The following is a 15,941-nucleotide window of genomic DNA, read 5'->3' as shown; positions in this document are numbered from 1 at the left end:
CCTAAATAAAACTGTAGCAAGTGATGAGCTATGAAAACGGATGGACAGAGGTGGAAAGTAGAATAGAGGTTACCAGGGACTCGCGGGAGAGACAATGCGGAGTTAGTGTTTAATGGGTATGGAGTTTGTTTGGGGTGGGAAAAGTTTTGGAGGTAGTGGTGATGGGTACACAACACTGTGAATGTACTTAATGCCACTGCATTGTACACTTCAAAAACAGCTCAAATGGTATATTCTACATATATTTGACCACCAAAAAAAAAAAAAAGTTAAAAAGAATGGAGAGGACAGAGGGTGGATGGTAAGGACTGTGTGTGCTTCTCAGAAGGAAACTGATGGGACTCCTCAGAAGTGAGACTCCTTCCTTCTCCCCAGACACAGAGCAAACCAGGAGCTCTAGGGAAACCCAACTCTGACAACAGGAAGGGAAAAGTGAAGTGAAGTGTGTCAGTGTTTAAGCTGAACGAGAGACAAATGGTTAACAAAATGAAAAGCAGGCAAGGCCCCATAAACAGATAGAGGCAGAAAAATGCAGGGTGACAGGAGCAACCCCATGCGGGTCCCTCGCAGGCTTCCCAAGATAAGCTCTCACTCACCTCTGCTAACTTCAGTGTCACCCATTCCTTGATCTTTGCAGCTTTTTCTTGAACGATTTTTGTTTCCTCAGCTCTCATCTTCTTCTGCAAGATAGAGAGGGCCTTTAGTTCGTCATGATGGTCACCGTTTTAGTGAAAAATTGGAGGTGGGAGGCCCTGAGAAGAAATATTAAGGGACTGGATGGAGGTCGGCCGATAGGAAAAAATACATTCATTTATGAATTCTTAGAAAATATTCTTAAAGTGGGAAAGGCCTTCCTAAGCATAATACAAATCCCAAATAGCCATGAAAGAAAAGACTAATAAATCTATATCATCTCTATAAATTACTATATGACCAAAAAAAAAAAAAAAGATGCCCTTAAACAAAATGAAAAGACCAACTGGGGGATGATTTGCAACACAAATGACTTACATAAAAAAGGGATAATTTGAAATGAACAAACCAATAAATATATGCAAAAGATATAAATAGGAAATCAACAGCAAATAAAGGGAGAGAAACCCATGAAAAGCTGTGCAATCTTTATTATTATTTTAAAAATGCAAATAAAAGTGACACACCATTTTCCTCTACCAGAATAACACAATGTAAAAGTTTGATATAACCCTAAATTGTCAAGGGTGTTGTAAAACAGCCCACCTCATACAAATTGGCAAAGCCTTTTGGGGGAAAAACTTGATAATATTTTCAACACTTTAAATGTCCATACCATTGATCTAACAAACCCACTGCTTAGGAATCGTTAATTGCATTATTATTTGATAAAGTAACAAAAACAAAACACTCAAAACCGGACATAACCTAAGAGCCCACAAATAAGGGCTAAATAAACAAAATGAAACGGAGCACTGTGCCCTGATACACAGGAAACGGTCACAATGAACAGTGGTTAGCGGTGAGGAAGGAAAATGAAGGATGGGGACGGAGGAAAAATGTCATTTTATACCCTTTTGGTCTTTTTGTATTTTTTACTATAAGCATGTATTACCTTTACAGTTAACAAATAAAAAATAAAGGTAAATTAGCACATGAGTACAATTCCCTCAAAATAATCAACAGTATACAGTGATCCCTCGGTATCTACAGGGGTATTGGTTTCAGGACGCCCAGCAGATACCAAGATCTGCGGATGCTCAAGTTCATCATATTGATATAACAGGGTGAAGCACAGTCAGCCCTCCCTATTGGTGGGTTCGGCATCTGCAGATTCCACCAACCACGGACCTAATTCTGCGGATATGGAGGGCTGACTGTACTATGCCCTTTTATATAATGGACCTGAGCATCCACGGATCTTGGTATCTGCGGGGTGTCCTGGAACTAATCCCCTGTGGATACCGAGCGACCACTATAAAATGACTCAAAAGCGAGGTCTGTATCTAAAGAACAGCAGCCTAGGAGAGAACAAAATACAGGCCTTGGGGATTTGGCTCTGCCTCTGAGGCTTATTTGCTGTGGGGCACTGGGAAGGCCACATCAGCCTCTGGTGATGTCATCTCTAAAATGGGCGAAGATACATCTCCCTTCTGGACCATCTTGAGGATGAAGGGACAGAAAGTACACCGCACAGTGCCTGAGGCACAGGTAACCAACAAGTTCTAGAACAAGTACTAGTTCCCTGCTCTAAAAAGCATGGAGGGACTTCCCTGGTGGCACAGTGGTTAAGAATCCGCCTGCCAATGCAGGGGACATGGGTTCCAGCCCTGGTCCGGGAAGATCCCACATGCCGTGGAGCAACTAAGCCCATGCACCGCAACTACTGAGCCTGTGCTCTAGAGCCCGTGAGCCACAACTACTGAGCCTGCATGCCACAACTACTGAGCCCGCATGCCTAGAGCCCGTGCTCTGCAACAAGAGAAGCCACCACAATGAGAAGCCCGCACACCAAAACGAAGGGTAGCCCCCGCTCGCTGCAACTAGAGGAAGCCCACATGCAGCAACGAAGACCCAATGCAGCCAAAAATAAAAATAAATTAAATAAATACATTAAAAATAAAATAAAATAAAATCAATAGGAAATTGATGAGAGATTCCATGTGTCAACACTCTACTGATATTTTCCCATGATTTTTCAGGAACACATGGTGCCCCACACATTGTGGGACGCACGTCCCACAAAGGAAATGTTCAGTGACTGTTGACGAATGATTACGAATGTGCCCATGATAGTGGGAAGGCACCAGCAGGATTAGCTGGGACCTCCATGGACAGTACACATGTGGAAAATTGCAAGTTGTCTGGCCATGCTGTGAGGTTTTCAGTTGGAAACAATGGAGCTCTGGCACCAGGGAAAAGCTGGGTAGGTAAGACCAATGGCAGAGGGAAGGGACAGAATTAGGATGAAGTTAATGGGATCGTGAAGGGGAAGCTGGGCCTAGGGGACTGGCAGGGGGGTGTTCCAGATGTCCTCTCCAGAACAAAGATGCTGACTGTGGCTGGAATACTGGGCAGTGGCCTCTCCTGGGCTCCTATGTGCTTTTCAGAGGAGGTGGCAACTTTGGTCTCTGTCTACTCAGGTTCATTGAGAAACTTTGGCCGAGCAGTTGACCAAGGCTGACGGTCCAGCTCTGTGCTGCTCTGCTACTACGTGTCCCACAGGTTGGCAGGGTACAAGACCAGGGTGGAAAAGGAAAAGCTCTCCTTACCAAACACCGACCTCAGGTCTGATACTGTACCCAGATTCCCTGAGTTCATTCTGCCGACAGCCCTATGACGTACTACAACCCCTATTTTACAGATGCGTAAAACGAGAATCAGCGACTTAAGTAATTTGCTCACTGGTGCTAAAGGGGGGATTCAACCCAGATGAGTCAGCCTCCAAGGTCCCTTTCCCACCATATCCCCTGCCTGGCTCTTCACACACCTTCCAATACATCTCCGTGAGAAAGAACAGTCTCGTGAGGGAGACAGTCCCCACCACCAGCGGCCCAAGCAGAGGGGCTCTGCTCAAGGAGCCGTGGGCAGCTGGTGCAGGTGGTACAGGGGGGCACTGGCACTTACCTGCTTCTCCAACTGGGCCTCCAGCCGGCCGATGAGCTCGTCTTTGCCCTGCATGGCATTCAGCAATTCTTGGTACTTCCGGTGCAGGCTGCCTGCTGAGTCCACATTCTTCAGATTGGACAATTTCACCTTCTCTTCCATCACACCCACCTGAAAAGTACCAATCGTCTCATAGGGTTGGTGTGTGAAATGGTCTCCAACATGGGATGGGATGGGATGCTTCCTGATGCCGCAACCTGTGACTCTCAGGCAGAGCCCATACCCAGGGCAGTTGGGGCCAACTAATTCAATGACCACTTATTAAGCCTCATCTGGGCAAAAGAAGGAATTGACAAGGAAGGAATAGCAGGGTGTAGGGCCATCTAACTCTGGGGGCCCCAGTAAGGACAAGCTGGGCAAGACAAACAGCCCTGGAGAGGAAATGCTCCAGCTTCACTGTGGCAGAGACATATGCTGCTCACTGAATGTCCATGAACTTCCCGATACTTTCCAGCCCTCTTGGAGTTAGATGGCCATGGAATTCACTGCAGCCAATGGGCCTGAGTGGAATGACTCAGTCATTTCTGGGCTGAAGTATTTAAGAGCTGGCGCACAAGGACCCAGCTCTCTTTCCCTGCCATGGCAACCAAGGAGGCTGCATGTTCTAGCTGGTTCCGCTGGAAGATGGGGAGCTCCATTACCTTGGATCCCTGAATCACCGTGCGAAGCAGAATCCCTGGCTAACCCTCAATGGAGAGGTACCATGAGTGAGAACTAAATGTGATAAACTGCAGACACGTCTGACATCATTGGTTACTCAGCATAACCTAGCCTATTTGGACTAAGCCACTCACCTGCTCGCTGCACTGACCCTTACCCAAAGATTCCCTCATGCCCACAGAAAGCCCCAGGCACCTTCATTGGTTCAGAAGGTCTAACACATGACTGCTGGTTTTCCTCGTCCCTGTAAGAGGCTTATCGGTGTGACGTGTCCATGTGTGTCCACGGAAAGGGTCAGGAAAGGCCAGTGGTCATTTCCGCTGCACGCTCCTGCCATCCCCTCCCCGGTTACCTGGGTCTCCGCGTCCTCCGCTCTCTGCTCTGCCTCCAGCAACCTCTGCTCCAGCTCCTGCATCTGCTCAACCAGAGAGGAAGGGGAGATCTAGGTGCAGTGTCCCTACTGCGAACATGGCATCAAGGCAATGCATGTGAATTGTGCAGATGCTACACACAGGCCGGGCTTAAACTGCCCATCTCAAGTGGCTCAAGGATGTCAGGGTAAAGATTGCCATGGCAGCCCTCGGCTCCCTTATCCTGAATTTCCTGGGCAGGTGAAGAGCCTAGAGCTGCTGTCCTCTCTGCTGAGCGAGGAAAAGCCTAGGTCTCTCTCCCTGTCTAGGGCACCTGGGGAAAGGGGAGCAGTACCACCATCATTCTTCCTGAGGCATCCTCACCCTCACTCTTGTTTTCAGGCTTTTCTCCCAGACCTGTCTCCTCTCAGCACTGGGCTGCAGGCAGTGCCCTGCCACGTGCCTGGCATGGAACGTGCTCCCATGTGAGCCCCCATCATGTCGGATATTCCTTCCTACCCCAGAATGGCTCCCTGGCTGGGGACAAATACTTCCTCCCCTTCTTTCAAGGATGCCTCTGACTGCAAATGGCATTCACAGGTATCGCCTTATTTGATTTCTTTAATCTTAAGCACATTTAAAAAAAATTCTATCTAGCTACCAGTCTGGAATCTTATGTGAACTGGCCCAAGAAAAGGGACCAATGTCCTTATACCCGGTGCCTTATCAGGGACCAGATCTAAGGTGAAGCCTAAGGAGCAGCTCACCAGCCCACGGCCCACACGGCATCTCTGCAGCTTCGTGAGCTCACAGCCTGTTGAGTGGAGCGTGAGCTGGATTTCAGCTCCCACCCTCCCCCTGGTCAGGGCTCAGAGTGCACTGCCAAAACCTTACACCATCACACAAAAGTCCTGCGGAAGCAGAGCAGAGTCATACATTCCATTCTCCTACCAAATGCCATGGGCCACGGCCTAGTCAGGCAACTGCTTCCTTCCCCGCCCTGCCTTGCCCCAGGGCAACAGGTATGCAGGAAAAATACACTAGAGGCATAATCTCCCAGCCTTGTCCTCCGTGAGGCTGGACAGGCCTTGCTTCCCAAGCTCCAGTCCAGCCCTCGCCCACCTTATCTCTGCAGATTTGGCCTTTTCTCTGGCTACTCAACCTCTCCCTTTGGCCTGGACCCTGGCTTGATATCTACCAGTGAACTGAGCAATTAATTTTTTCTCTTTCCCAACCTCTCATCTGCTCAGCTGAAATGCTGCTTTCCCTCCTTGATTAAAAGATGGAAGAGACGGAGCCCTCCAGTCTGGTGCTGGACAGTGAAAGGAGGGTTGCCCGGGAGCAGTTCATGTTTGAGAACCTGGGGAAACTCTGTTCTCAGGGCCGCCTGCCCTCATCCGTTTTTTTCCTCCTTGGGGTTGGGGAGAGACAGATGTTTGCAGTACACAGTCCCTTTGAAAGGACTGAGGATCCCAAATAAAACTCAAGATTTACAACCCATGCGACAAAAATGCCCCCTGGGCTCCCAATAGACAGGACCATCTTTGACAGGCATTCCTGTGCTCAGGCCGAGGATGTTTGCATCTCTTCTTTCCTTCCTCTCCTGTGTTTAATAATCATGATGGAACCTCTTGACTCAAGCCTGAGAGAGTGGGTTGGTTCTGGCCAGACTCAGGCATCAATTACAGCCAGATGGCCCTTCCAAGATCACACAGTCCTTGGCCCTTTGTAGCTATGGGGGAGGTAACAGCATAGAACAAACCAATATTATGGTTATAGGGGTGGCTGCTTAGCACAAAAAAAAATTCTACTTGGTGGCGGGGCTGGGGGGAGTGGTTGACACATAACCCATGACCAGGTTAGTACTGTATAACCCTTCCCCCTTCGGCACCAGACCCGACTCTCTCCCCCCAGGAGCGAATCAGGTTCTCTCTCCCCAGGAATCTGAAATGTGGGATTAAGAGGCCAGAGATGAGAGCCAAGGGGCTGCACCAGAGAACGTGCACAAACTTTACCAAGTCATGATTATTAGGTAGGTTCTTCAGTTCTCTGAGATGTCCCAGGCTCCTCCTAATAAATTCCCTGTTTGCTTAAGCTGGCCAGAGCTGGTGTTTCTGCCCTCATCAGAAACACCCCTAACTAATACAATTACTGGGAGCATTTAATTTTTAAGAATACAATGAAATACTGAATGGGAAGGCTTTGGATTCTTGACAAGTTTCCTAGATTAACCTTCATTAATTTACTTATTTTTAACTTTTTATTTTATATTGGGGTAGAGCCGATTAACAATGTTGTGATAGTTGCAGGTGCACACCAAAGCAACTCAGCCGTACATACACATGTATCCGTTCTCCCCCAAACTCCCCTCCCATCCAGGCTGCCACATAACATTGCGCAGAGTTCCCTGTGCTATACAGTAGGTCCTTGTTAGAGAATAACCTTCATTTAGATCTGACATCTGCTCTGTAGCTCAGAACACATATGATTTCCATAGGAAACAATCATTCATATTTGTGACTTTATAGGTGGAGAAACCAAGGTAGAGGGATGAATAGTATTTGAGTCCTACCTCCCACTTGGGCATTTCCATTTGGGTCAAGAGTGGTCAATAACACTGGTCAGAGGCAGAAGTCACTCTGTCATTGACAGCATGGTGAGTATTTTACCTCCCCAAGATTTTAATAATAGACATATTTTAAGGTATGCTATCACCGAAGCAGATGGAAAGGAAGGCGCCCCTCGGAGCCTAGGGTCTCCTCCCAGTCTTGGCCCAACAGACACCTGGTCCTCCCTGCTGCCGACCCTCCAGCCGTTCTTATCTTCCGGGCAAGGACACTCGAGACTCAAAGCGTTCTGTATTCACCTTTATGCTGGAGTATTCTCTTTTCTCTAAAGCGAATTTCTGAACATTAAAACTATTTGGAACATCTGGAGATTTTTTAAAAGAGAAGAGTACAATGACCATCTATGTATCCATCACTGTGCTCCAACAATTACCAACATCCTGCCATCCTTGTTTGAAGAGAGTATCTTTAACATCATGTTTCCCTCTGTTTTTATGAAAACACATTTTCTTCATTGCCACTGGAACACTCTCAGGGGTGTCTATGCCGGAATATCATGTTTGGAGTTTTCAAACTCTTCTTTTAACCCCAGCACCAACACTTCTCATGATGGCAGATCATTCCTTATGCTCACTTAGAGGGCCACACCTGGACCTCTGAAAAGCTGAGCTACTCGTGGGCCCCCCTTATTTGGGTTCTGTTTCTCCTTTCAGAGGGTTCCCTAGGACCGTGTCCTCAGCTATCCTTTTAGTTTGTGGGTCTGGCTGACACACCAGCCAAGGCGGTGTCAGGTTTGGGCAGCTGACTTTTAGGCAGGATCTACTTTCACCAGTGCGACTTAACCCAAGACTCATAAGCCACCCTAGAACAGGCTGCAGCGACCTGATGAAATGCACTGGGCACCAACCTGGTATTTAATCCCCATGTCCACAGCTCCTTGTTACACTCGGTGACGCTGTGAAATACTGGCCCCAAAGGCAGCAGACACCCTCTTGCGCTCCCAGCACAGACCTGCGTGCTGAGTGGTGGTCTGAGCCCAGAGCCACGCCAGGCTGGGTCTCAGCTATCCCTCTGAAAAGGGTTCAACATTCTTACCACTGCTTTGCACCGGCTGGAGAGAATGGTACAGGTAAGCCTAAGGCTCTGGAACCCGACTGGCTCCACCACAGTGTGGCTTTAGATACATTCTTAACCTCTCTTTGCCTCAGTTTCCTCATCACCTCCTAGTATCCACCTCCTAGGACTGCTGTGAAGATCACAGGAGATGCCTCATGCCAAGCTCACGTGCACAACTTGGCACTTACTGAGCAGTTCGCAGCTATAAGTCACTTCTTGGATTTTCATATACAAAGATGGCGCTTAGGACCAGGGTCAGCTTGCCTGGGACAGTCCAGTGGTCATCTGTCATCCAGAATAATTAGTAATAGAGCCTTCTTTTCTCTCTCCAAAGTGTCCCGGTTTAGATGATAAATTACCCGACCACCCTACTTATGATCCATCTACAGAAAGAATGGCTTTAAGTCAGAGGTTGCCAACTATTAGCCTACAGAGCATCACGTAAGACCTACAGTGTTGCGGGCATTTAGCCGACACAGATATAACTAAACAAGGCCACTTGCTATGTGTCCAGCACTGGTTAAAGCACTTTACGCGTATCAACTCATTTAATCTTCATCCCAATCCTAGAAGGCAGGTCCTATTATTATCCCTGTTGTACAGATAAGGAAACTGACGCAGAGGGGTTAGGTAACTTGCCTAATGTCACACAGCTAGGAGGCGGAGCCAGGATTCAAACTCAGGAGGACTGGCTCCGGAGTCTGTTATACTCTTAGCCATCGTGCCCCTCACATCCAAATCTCACATCCCGTAGAAACCCAGATTCCACATGCAATCCCCGATTTCCAGCTTCTCCTGAAAACTCAGGAGATCTGGACACGCTAGGATTACCTTTTCTCATGGCAATACCTGGCTTCCTCCTCAAGCTGTAGCACACTGCCCCAAATCCTCACTCATGTAAGTTTAGTTACCTGCAAGCCTTTGAGACTGCAACCCCCAGTTTTAGCTGTTAAATGGTTCCAACTCTGTTGTAATCAAAGACAATGATTCTCAACATTTTGTTTTTTTAGTATCAAATCTTTTGTTCAATTGAAATCATATGCTCATTCCCAAGACAAAACTGGGGGGCCGCCCTGCTGTCTGAGTGCAGAAGAGGCAGGAAAGAAAGGACTCCAAGTCTTGTCTGTGGGTCCACTGCTCCCCACCCCCCGACCCAGAACCCCCTCTGAGGCTCAAAGGGCTCAAGGCGTCCACTAGAAGGACAGGTGAATGGGCCCAGGGACATGGCCAGGGCAAGAGTTCGTGGCAGTAGATTTCACACCCTCAGGGGCATAAGGATCCACATGGAGCTTGTTACAGATTCCTGGGCCTTGACTACAGAGGTTTTTATTTAGCAGGTCTGAGGCATGGACCCAGGAATGTGCTTGAAAAGAAAATCCCAGGTGATCCTGATGCAGGTGGTCTACAGACCACACTCTGAAAAGCACTAGATTGGCCGCCGAACACAAAGCAAGCATCCCGGGGCAGAGCCCCCATCGACACAGGACTCTTCTCGAATGGCTTTACAGAAGTACAAAGCTCTAGCAAGACTATGGTTCCTGAGAAATACTATAGAGGGACTTATTAAAAATGGGGGTTAGGAGAATAAAAAAATTTCTCTACACGCACGCACGTACGCACTTATACACAGTGAATAAAAGTTCTAGAAGGCATCTACTCCCAAAGCAAATCAGATCCGTCAGCAAGGAGGTCTGCTAAGGCTGATTCTGTGATGACTTTATGCATATTTTATTTCCAACTAGTCATGACAGCCCTAGTATTCTCCTTTTATAGTACCCGGCCTTTTCACAAATTCTGAGGTATTTAAGGATATGTTTTTCTGGGCCTTGTGTTCTATCAGCACGTTGTGAAGCTGGTGTCTAAACTGAATCACCGCCTCTGTATAATCCGTGGTCAGAGCGGGGAGGAGCAATAGTCATTGTTCCTTTGTTTAAGGGACTGAACTGAACCATTTATACACTCAAAAAAAAAAAAAAGTCCTGAAGTACAAATTTTTGGTATATAAATATAAAACTGAGTTACTGTATTTCAAAACATTGGTTGGAGAAACTAGTAAGGGATTCTAGAAAAAGAGGAAGTGCACACAGTCCCACCGGAACAGGCCCCGGGAAGAGGTGCCTCAGTGAAAAATATTCAAGCTCAAAAATGACGGATGTTTTATTACGTAATGTCTTCTCTTTAATAGATCCACTCAAATCCCTTTTGGAAGTAGGGAGGGAGTAAATAAATCAAAAAATTTTAACTTGTTTTAGTCCTAATATTGATGTCATGTATTCATCATGATACAAAGCTCTTTTGAGGATAGAGAGTATACTCCCACTTTTCTGATGGGAAAACTGAGGCACAAGTTTAGCAAGAATGAACAAAGTCTAAGGGACTTTTAATATCCAGCTCTTAGAACAGCATCAGTTTTTAGATTGATCTGACTACTTTTGTGACTTCTTCAACCAAGAAGAGCGCTGGGGAAACGGCTCCCAAGAGCAGACAAGATGTGAACTCTAAGACATGAGCCATTCCCTCAACTTCTGTGCTGGATGGAAAGTGACCCACAGCTCACCTGGCTTCGGAATGGGCAGCCCGGGCAAGGGCACGTCAGACCGTGAGAGGTGTCCCAGCGGAAGCAAGGTTTAGGGCTGCCTCCTCTCCTCACCCTTCCTGCCCTCTCTCACCCTTAGGTGAGGGATTATCCTGTCTCGAATGGCAATTCTGCAAGAGGGAGTCAGGTACAAGCAGACTGTGCGGTGGGGAAGGAGGAGGGCTTGCTACCAAGCCTTAGCGGCCAGTGCACGGTATCTGATCCCAGGCAGGGCCGGGCCCCTGGGAAACACACAGGCTTGGCCTGCCCTGTACGACCGCCTGCAGCGAGTGAGTGGCCGTCCGTCATCCAGGCAATGCCATCTCCACGGGCGGCCGGGCGGGCTGCGCGGAACAGCAGAGGTGGAGGGGGCAGGCGAGGGAGGGGGCTGGCCAGAGGGACCCAGCTGACCTGGCTCACCTGGGTGCAGATGGGTACTGATGATGACTAACAAGTAAGTTCTGGGAGCAGCAACAGAGATGGGGACCAGGGCCCGGCCCCGGCAGGAGCTCTCCTGAGACACCTGGGTCATCTCTTCCTGTGACCTGAAAGTTACCTTGACGTATTGGGGAAAACCTCTAATGAATTGTTGAACCTGGCCTATTGGTTTGGGGATGACAGCAGGTGACAGGCACAGCCCTGACATAGAGCAACATGGTGTTTACGGCCTTAAGGTTTCCTGCCAAGAGGTCCAGTGTCGGGCTAATGTCCCAGTCCTCTTCCCTACTTAAGTCTCCCAGCCCATGATTCCTAGTCAAGATTTCTTTCTCTCCCCTCCCACACCGCCAGGCTCTTTTGCCCTGTGTCTATACACTTCTCCTTTCTTTACCCAAGTCACACTCTGAGCCCCCAACATTGTTATGGGAGAGCATTCTGGTTACTTTGATGGTGAGCAAACACAGTCTGGAAGAAAAGAAGGGGCCGATATTATAGAAGTTCAACCTACCCAGACCCAAGGGGCTGTGGAGGAAGAAGGTGTTTGTTTATAATGTGTTTGAGGCCCCTGAGGAATAGAGGAGGAAGGCATTTAAAAACATTTTTCTATCATGAAATATTTCAGGCCAACAGAAACATTCAGAGAATAATTTTTTTAAAACATGTATCCACCATTCATCTTGGTCAAATCTTAATTTTTGTCATCTCTGCTTCTCCTGTTTCTAAGAAATGGACCACAACAGACAGTTGAAGCCTCCAGTGTACCTCTCTCCAATGTTACCCCTCTCCTTCCAAGTGTACTTACCCTATGCTTGGCTGTGTTTACATTTTTACCTCATTTGTATACACCCCTAAACAACAGAGAGTACTGTTTTGTGCAGGTTTTAAAACTTTATATAAACTGTATTGTTCTATATATATATCCTTCTGATCTGTTTTGTTCAATATTGGTTTTTGAGATTTATTGCTCTTATACATGTAGCTTTACTTGACTCATTTTTAACTGCAATGTAGTATTCCATTGTATAAATACACTCAACATGGTTATCCATCCCCCGTTGATAGACATTTAGAGTATTTCTAACTTTTCATGCATCATTGCTGCAAAGGACATTCTTGTATAGGTCTATTTATGACCAATACATTTGGATTCTTTCTTTTTTTTTTTTAAATTGAAGTATAGTTGGTTTAAAATGTTGTGTTTGGATTTATTGCTACCATTGCATTTTGTGCTTTGTATTTACTACTTTTTTTCTATACTCCTTTCTCTCTTCCTCACCTGGATTTAATAGACTTAATTCCACTTCCAGTAGCTGCTCTCCTGATTTGAAAGTTATATGCTCTATTTCTATTTGTTATTTCTATTATTCTAGACTTAAAATCTAGACTTAAAGACTGCTATTTGTTCCCCACGTTCTGTTCTCCACTTCTCTTTCATACGACCTCTGACTTTTAACAGAGCATATCGTTATCCAGAATAAAGACTACACTTTCCAAACTTTCCTGCAGCCTGGTATAATCACATGAATAAGTGGCCAATGGGATGTGAGTAGAAGGAATGAAGGCAACCTTTGGCCCATGCTATCAAAGGGAAGGAGTTGGAATGTGGACATGAGGGTGAACTACCTTCAAACATGTAGCAGACCTCCCCCTAGAGCTGGATTGCTTATGTCTGGAATGTTACATGAAAAGGAATGGATTTTTTTAAACATATATACTGCTTGGTCTTATCCTGCTTCCTAAATCTGAGGCTTTAAGTCTTTCACCAAGTTTGGAAACTTTAAAGCCATTATCTCTTTGAATCATGCCTCTCTTTCACTTTCTTCTCCACTTCTGGAATCTCCATAAGGATCCTGTCATTCTGGCAACCACATCTCAACCTGTGTCTTCATCTCTCTATGCTGCCCTCAGGTCTATCTTTCTGTTCGTGAAGTCTGTCTCACGTGGTGCCTGATCTGCTATTAATCTATCCACTGAACACTTAGTTTCATTGCAAACATTTTTCATTTCTGGCAGTTCTATTTGGTTCTTTGTCTCATTTTTTTGGATGGTGTCTTGTTCTTGTCTTATATTTTCAATTAGTTTATTATGTCTTCAATAGTTTTTTTTGGTGGGGTGGGGCATACCACTCGGCTTGCAGGATCTTAGTTCCCCGACAGGGATTGAACCCAGGCCCTCGGCAGTGAAAGCACAGAGTCCTAACCGCTGGATCTCCAGGGAATTCCTTTCAATAGTTCTGAACTCATTGATTTAGTGTGTTGCCAACAGTTCTATTATTAGAAGTTCTTGTGGTGATCGAGTTCAGTTGTTTGTTGCATACGCGGACTCTCACTCACTGTGGGTTATTCTCCCAAGTATTTAGTCATTGTGGATCATATATTCATCTTCACTAAGGACTTTTTTTTTTCCCTGTGGGGATCCTCTGTAATCAGGGCTGAGGTCTTGTTCTTCCAGGAGAGGTTCTGTGTCTGCTTCTACAAGGTCTCTGGGGGTATCACTGGCCCAGAACTTCAGGTTTCTAATCCACACAGATAGTGTAAATTCTACTGTTAAACCACTAACATCGTCAGGCTCTCAGGGAACAATTTTCATTTTCTTTATTTTTCTTTTTTCTGCCCAGAGCCTTGGCTAAGTATGAGAAGCTGTTCTGTCGTCTCCCTGTGCTGGTGGATGATTTTCTTCTCCTTGTCCACCTTTTTATTTTGTGTAAACTCCTTTGACAGTCCTGACTTTACCTGGAAGTTTCAGTTTCAGCTCCAGCCTCCAACTGGCCAGACCTCATCTCTGTCTCCACAGATGTTAAAACTCAACCTTGAAAGTTTCGTTACTAAAGGGAGGTCACACTCACCCGTCCCAACTCAGCTGCCAGTTGTGAGTTCCACTCTGGTTTTTCCTCTTCATTTTGCCCCCTGAGGATTCCTCTTATATTTTTAGTACACAGCTCTGCACTTAGAAGGATATTTTAAATATTTAATCTAGTATTAGTAGGTGTCTCATGGTGGTCATTTTTAGGTTTTTACTAGAAACAGAAGTCTCCTGGCTCTGAGATGTGCTTTAGACCAGCTGGCTGAATCAATCCCTTCTTATCCCTTTTTTCCCTTGCACACCTCCAATTCCATATACAAGACAAAGTTCTCAAATTTGATAGTGTACAAAAACAACTTCTGGGCGCTTCTGAAACAGACAGATAATTAGCAGCACAAGACTTGGATCAGGAGGACAGGGGTAGGGCCCAAGAATGTACATGGTTAACCAGCACTCCAGCTTTCTGGCATAGGGGGTCCCAGGACCACACCACTGTCTAAGGTTTATTTCCCTTTCCCCGAGGTGGCTGAATTCTACTAGCAGTACCTGAACCACACCCAAAGGAACCCTGCCGGTCTCCATTCTGCAAAGCCTGAACTAGGAGACAGTAATGCCAACACACCCAAGGTTCATGAATTCTAGTCCAAGCTAGTCCAGGGCCACTCCCCTCAGCAGTGGAAGGGCAGGGGTGACGTCAATGACTTGTCTTCCTGGACTCCAGGTTGTGGGGTTGTCAAGAAAACAGGTCATTTATGCAGGCTTTATTCATCAAGACTTTGACATTACTTAGAGGTGGACTGAATTTTACTTTTGTACTAGGAAAGAAGGGTTTACTAGAAGATGGGTACTGTAAACAAAACTATACGCAGAATGGTTGATTCAATTAAGATATATATATTTTAGCGTAGGTTGTCACTTTCTAGATGGGTTATGCTCCAAAATGCCTCAGAAAATAGCCGTTTAGAATGTATCTTCCCATGGAAACATTATGAATAATGGTCAGTTTCCCAGCCCAGCCCACCCAAACCTGTAAAGATAATAACTGTTCCCATTTAAGACCGATTCTATGCCAGAACCTTTATATATGTCATCTGATACAATTCTCAAAATAATTCCGAAAGGTAGACATTTGTGTACCTGCCTGAGAAGTGAAGGGACTTGCCCACTGTCACGTAGCTAGGAAGTGGCAGAGCCAAGCAGGTCTGGCTCCAAGGTCTGTATCATTGTCACCAGAAACCAGCCTGCCTTCCACAGCTCATAATCTTAATAGAGGGTGAGCAGCAAGGTGGGGATATCCATTCTTCTCTCCTAAAATATCTTCCTTCCCCACACTGAGGAAGAAATGTTAGGGGACTAATAGAACCTCCACTGTAGATACACGTGACTCAAGAGATGATGCACGACCATGAAGATCTGTATCATTTCTTTGGTGTGTCATACGGAGAAGCAGAGCAGGAGAGGATGCAAGATGACAGATTAGTCAACTGCTTAGAATTTGGTCTTTGAAAAAACAAACTACCTTGGGTTTCACCTTACAAGAATGGAAAGCACCTTATTAAAAGTTCACCTTCCTGCAACAGAGAATAAATAAGCCCTGGAGCTCTAATGCACAGTATAGTGAATACAGACAATATTGTACTATAATCATCAAACTTGCTAAGAGACTGGAACTTAATTATTCCAACCACTAAAAAGAAATGATAATTATGGAATATGATAGACGTGCTAATTACTGCTACAATGGCAATCATTGAAATATATAAATGGATCACATTAACATGTATGCCTTGAATT

The 15,941-nt window shown here is 46.0% G+C and overlaps 1 protein-coding gene across 2 annotated transcripts in view; it reads right to left on the bottom strand.

The window, feature by feature from the left end:
- The window catches only part of PLEKHH1 (pleckstrin homology, MyTH4 and FERM domain containing H1), a 49,860-nt gene that overhangs the window by 25,017 nt on the left and 8,902 nt on the right, over positions 1–15,941 (bottom strand). For both annotated transcript variants that reach the window (XM_057543435.1, XM_057543436.1), the window contains exons 3-5: positions 4,652–4,714; positions 3,601–3,750; positions 597–680 (exon numbers count right to left, since the gene is read on the bottom strand). In XM_057543435.1, coding sequence (XP_057399418.1) covers positions 597–680; positions 3,601–3,750; positions 4,652–4,714 — 297 coding nt within the window. The remainder of the gene's footprint in view (positions 1–596; positions 681–3,600; positions 3,751–4,651; positions 4,715–15,941) is intronic.

This window comes from Balaenoptera acutorostrata, chromosome 3 (assembly GCF_949987535.1).
Source record: "Balaenoptera acutorostrata chromosome 3, mBalAcu1.1, whole genome shotgun sequence".
Lineage (NCBI taxonomy): Eukaryota > Metazoa > Chordata > Mammalia > Artiodactyla > Balaenopteridae > Balaenoptera > Balaenoptera acutorostrata.
This window is presented reverse-complemented; position numbering and strand designations above follow the sequence as displayed.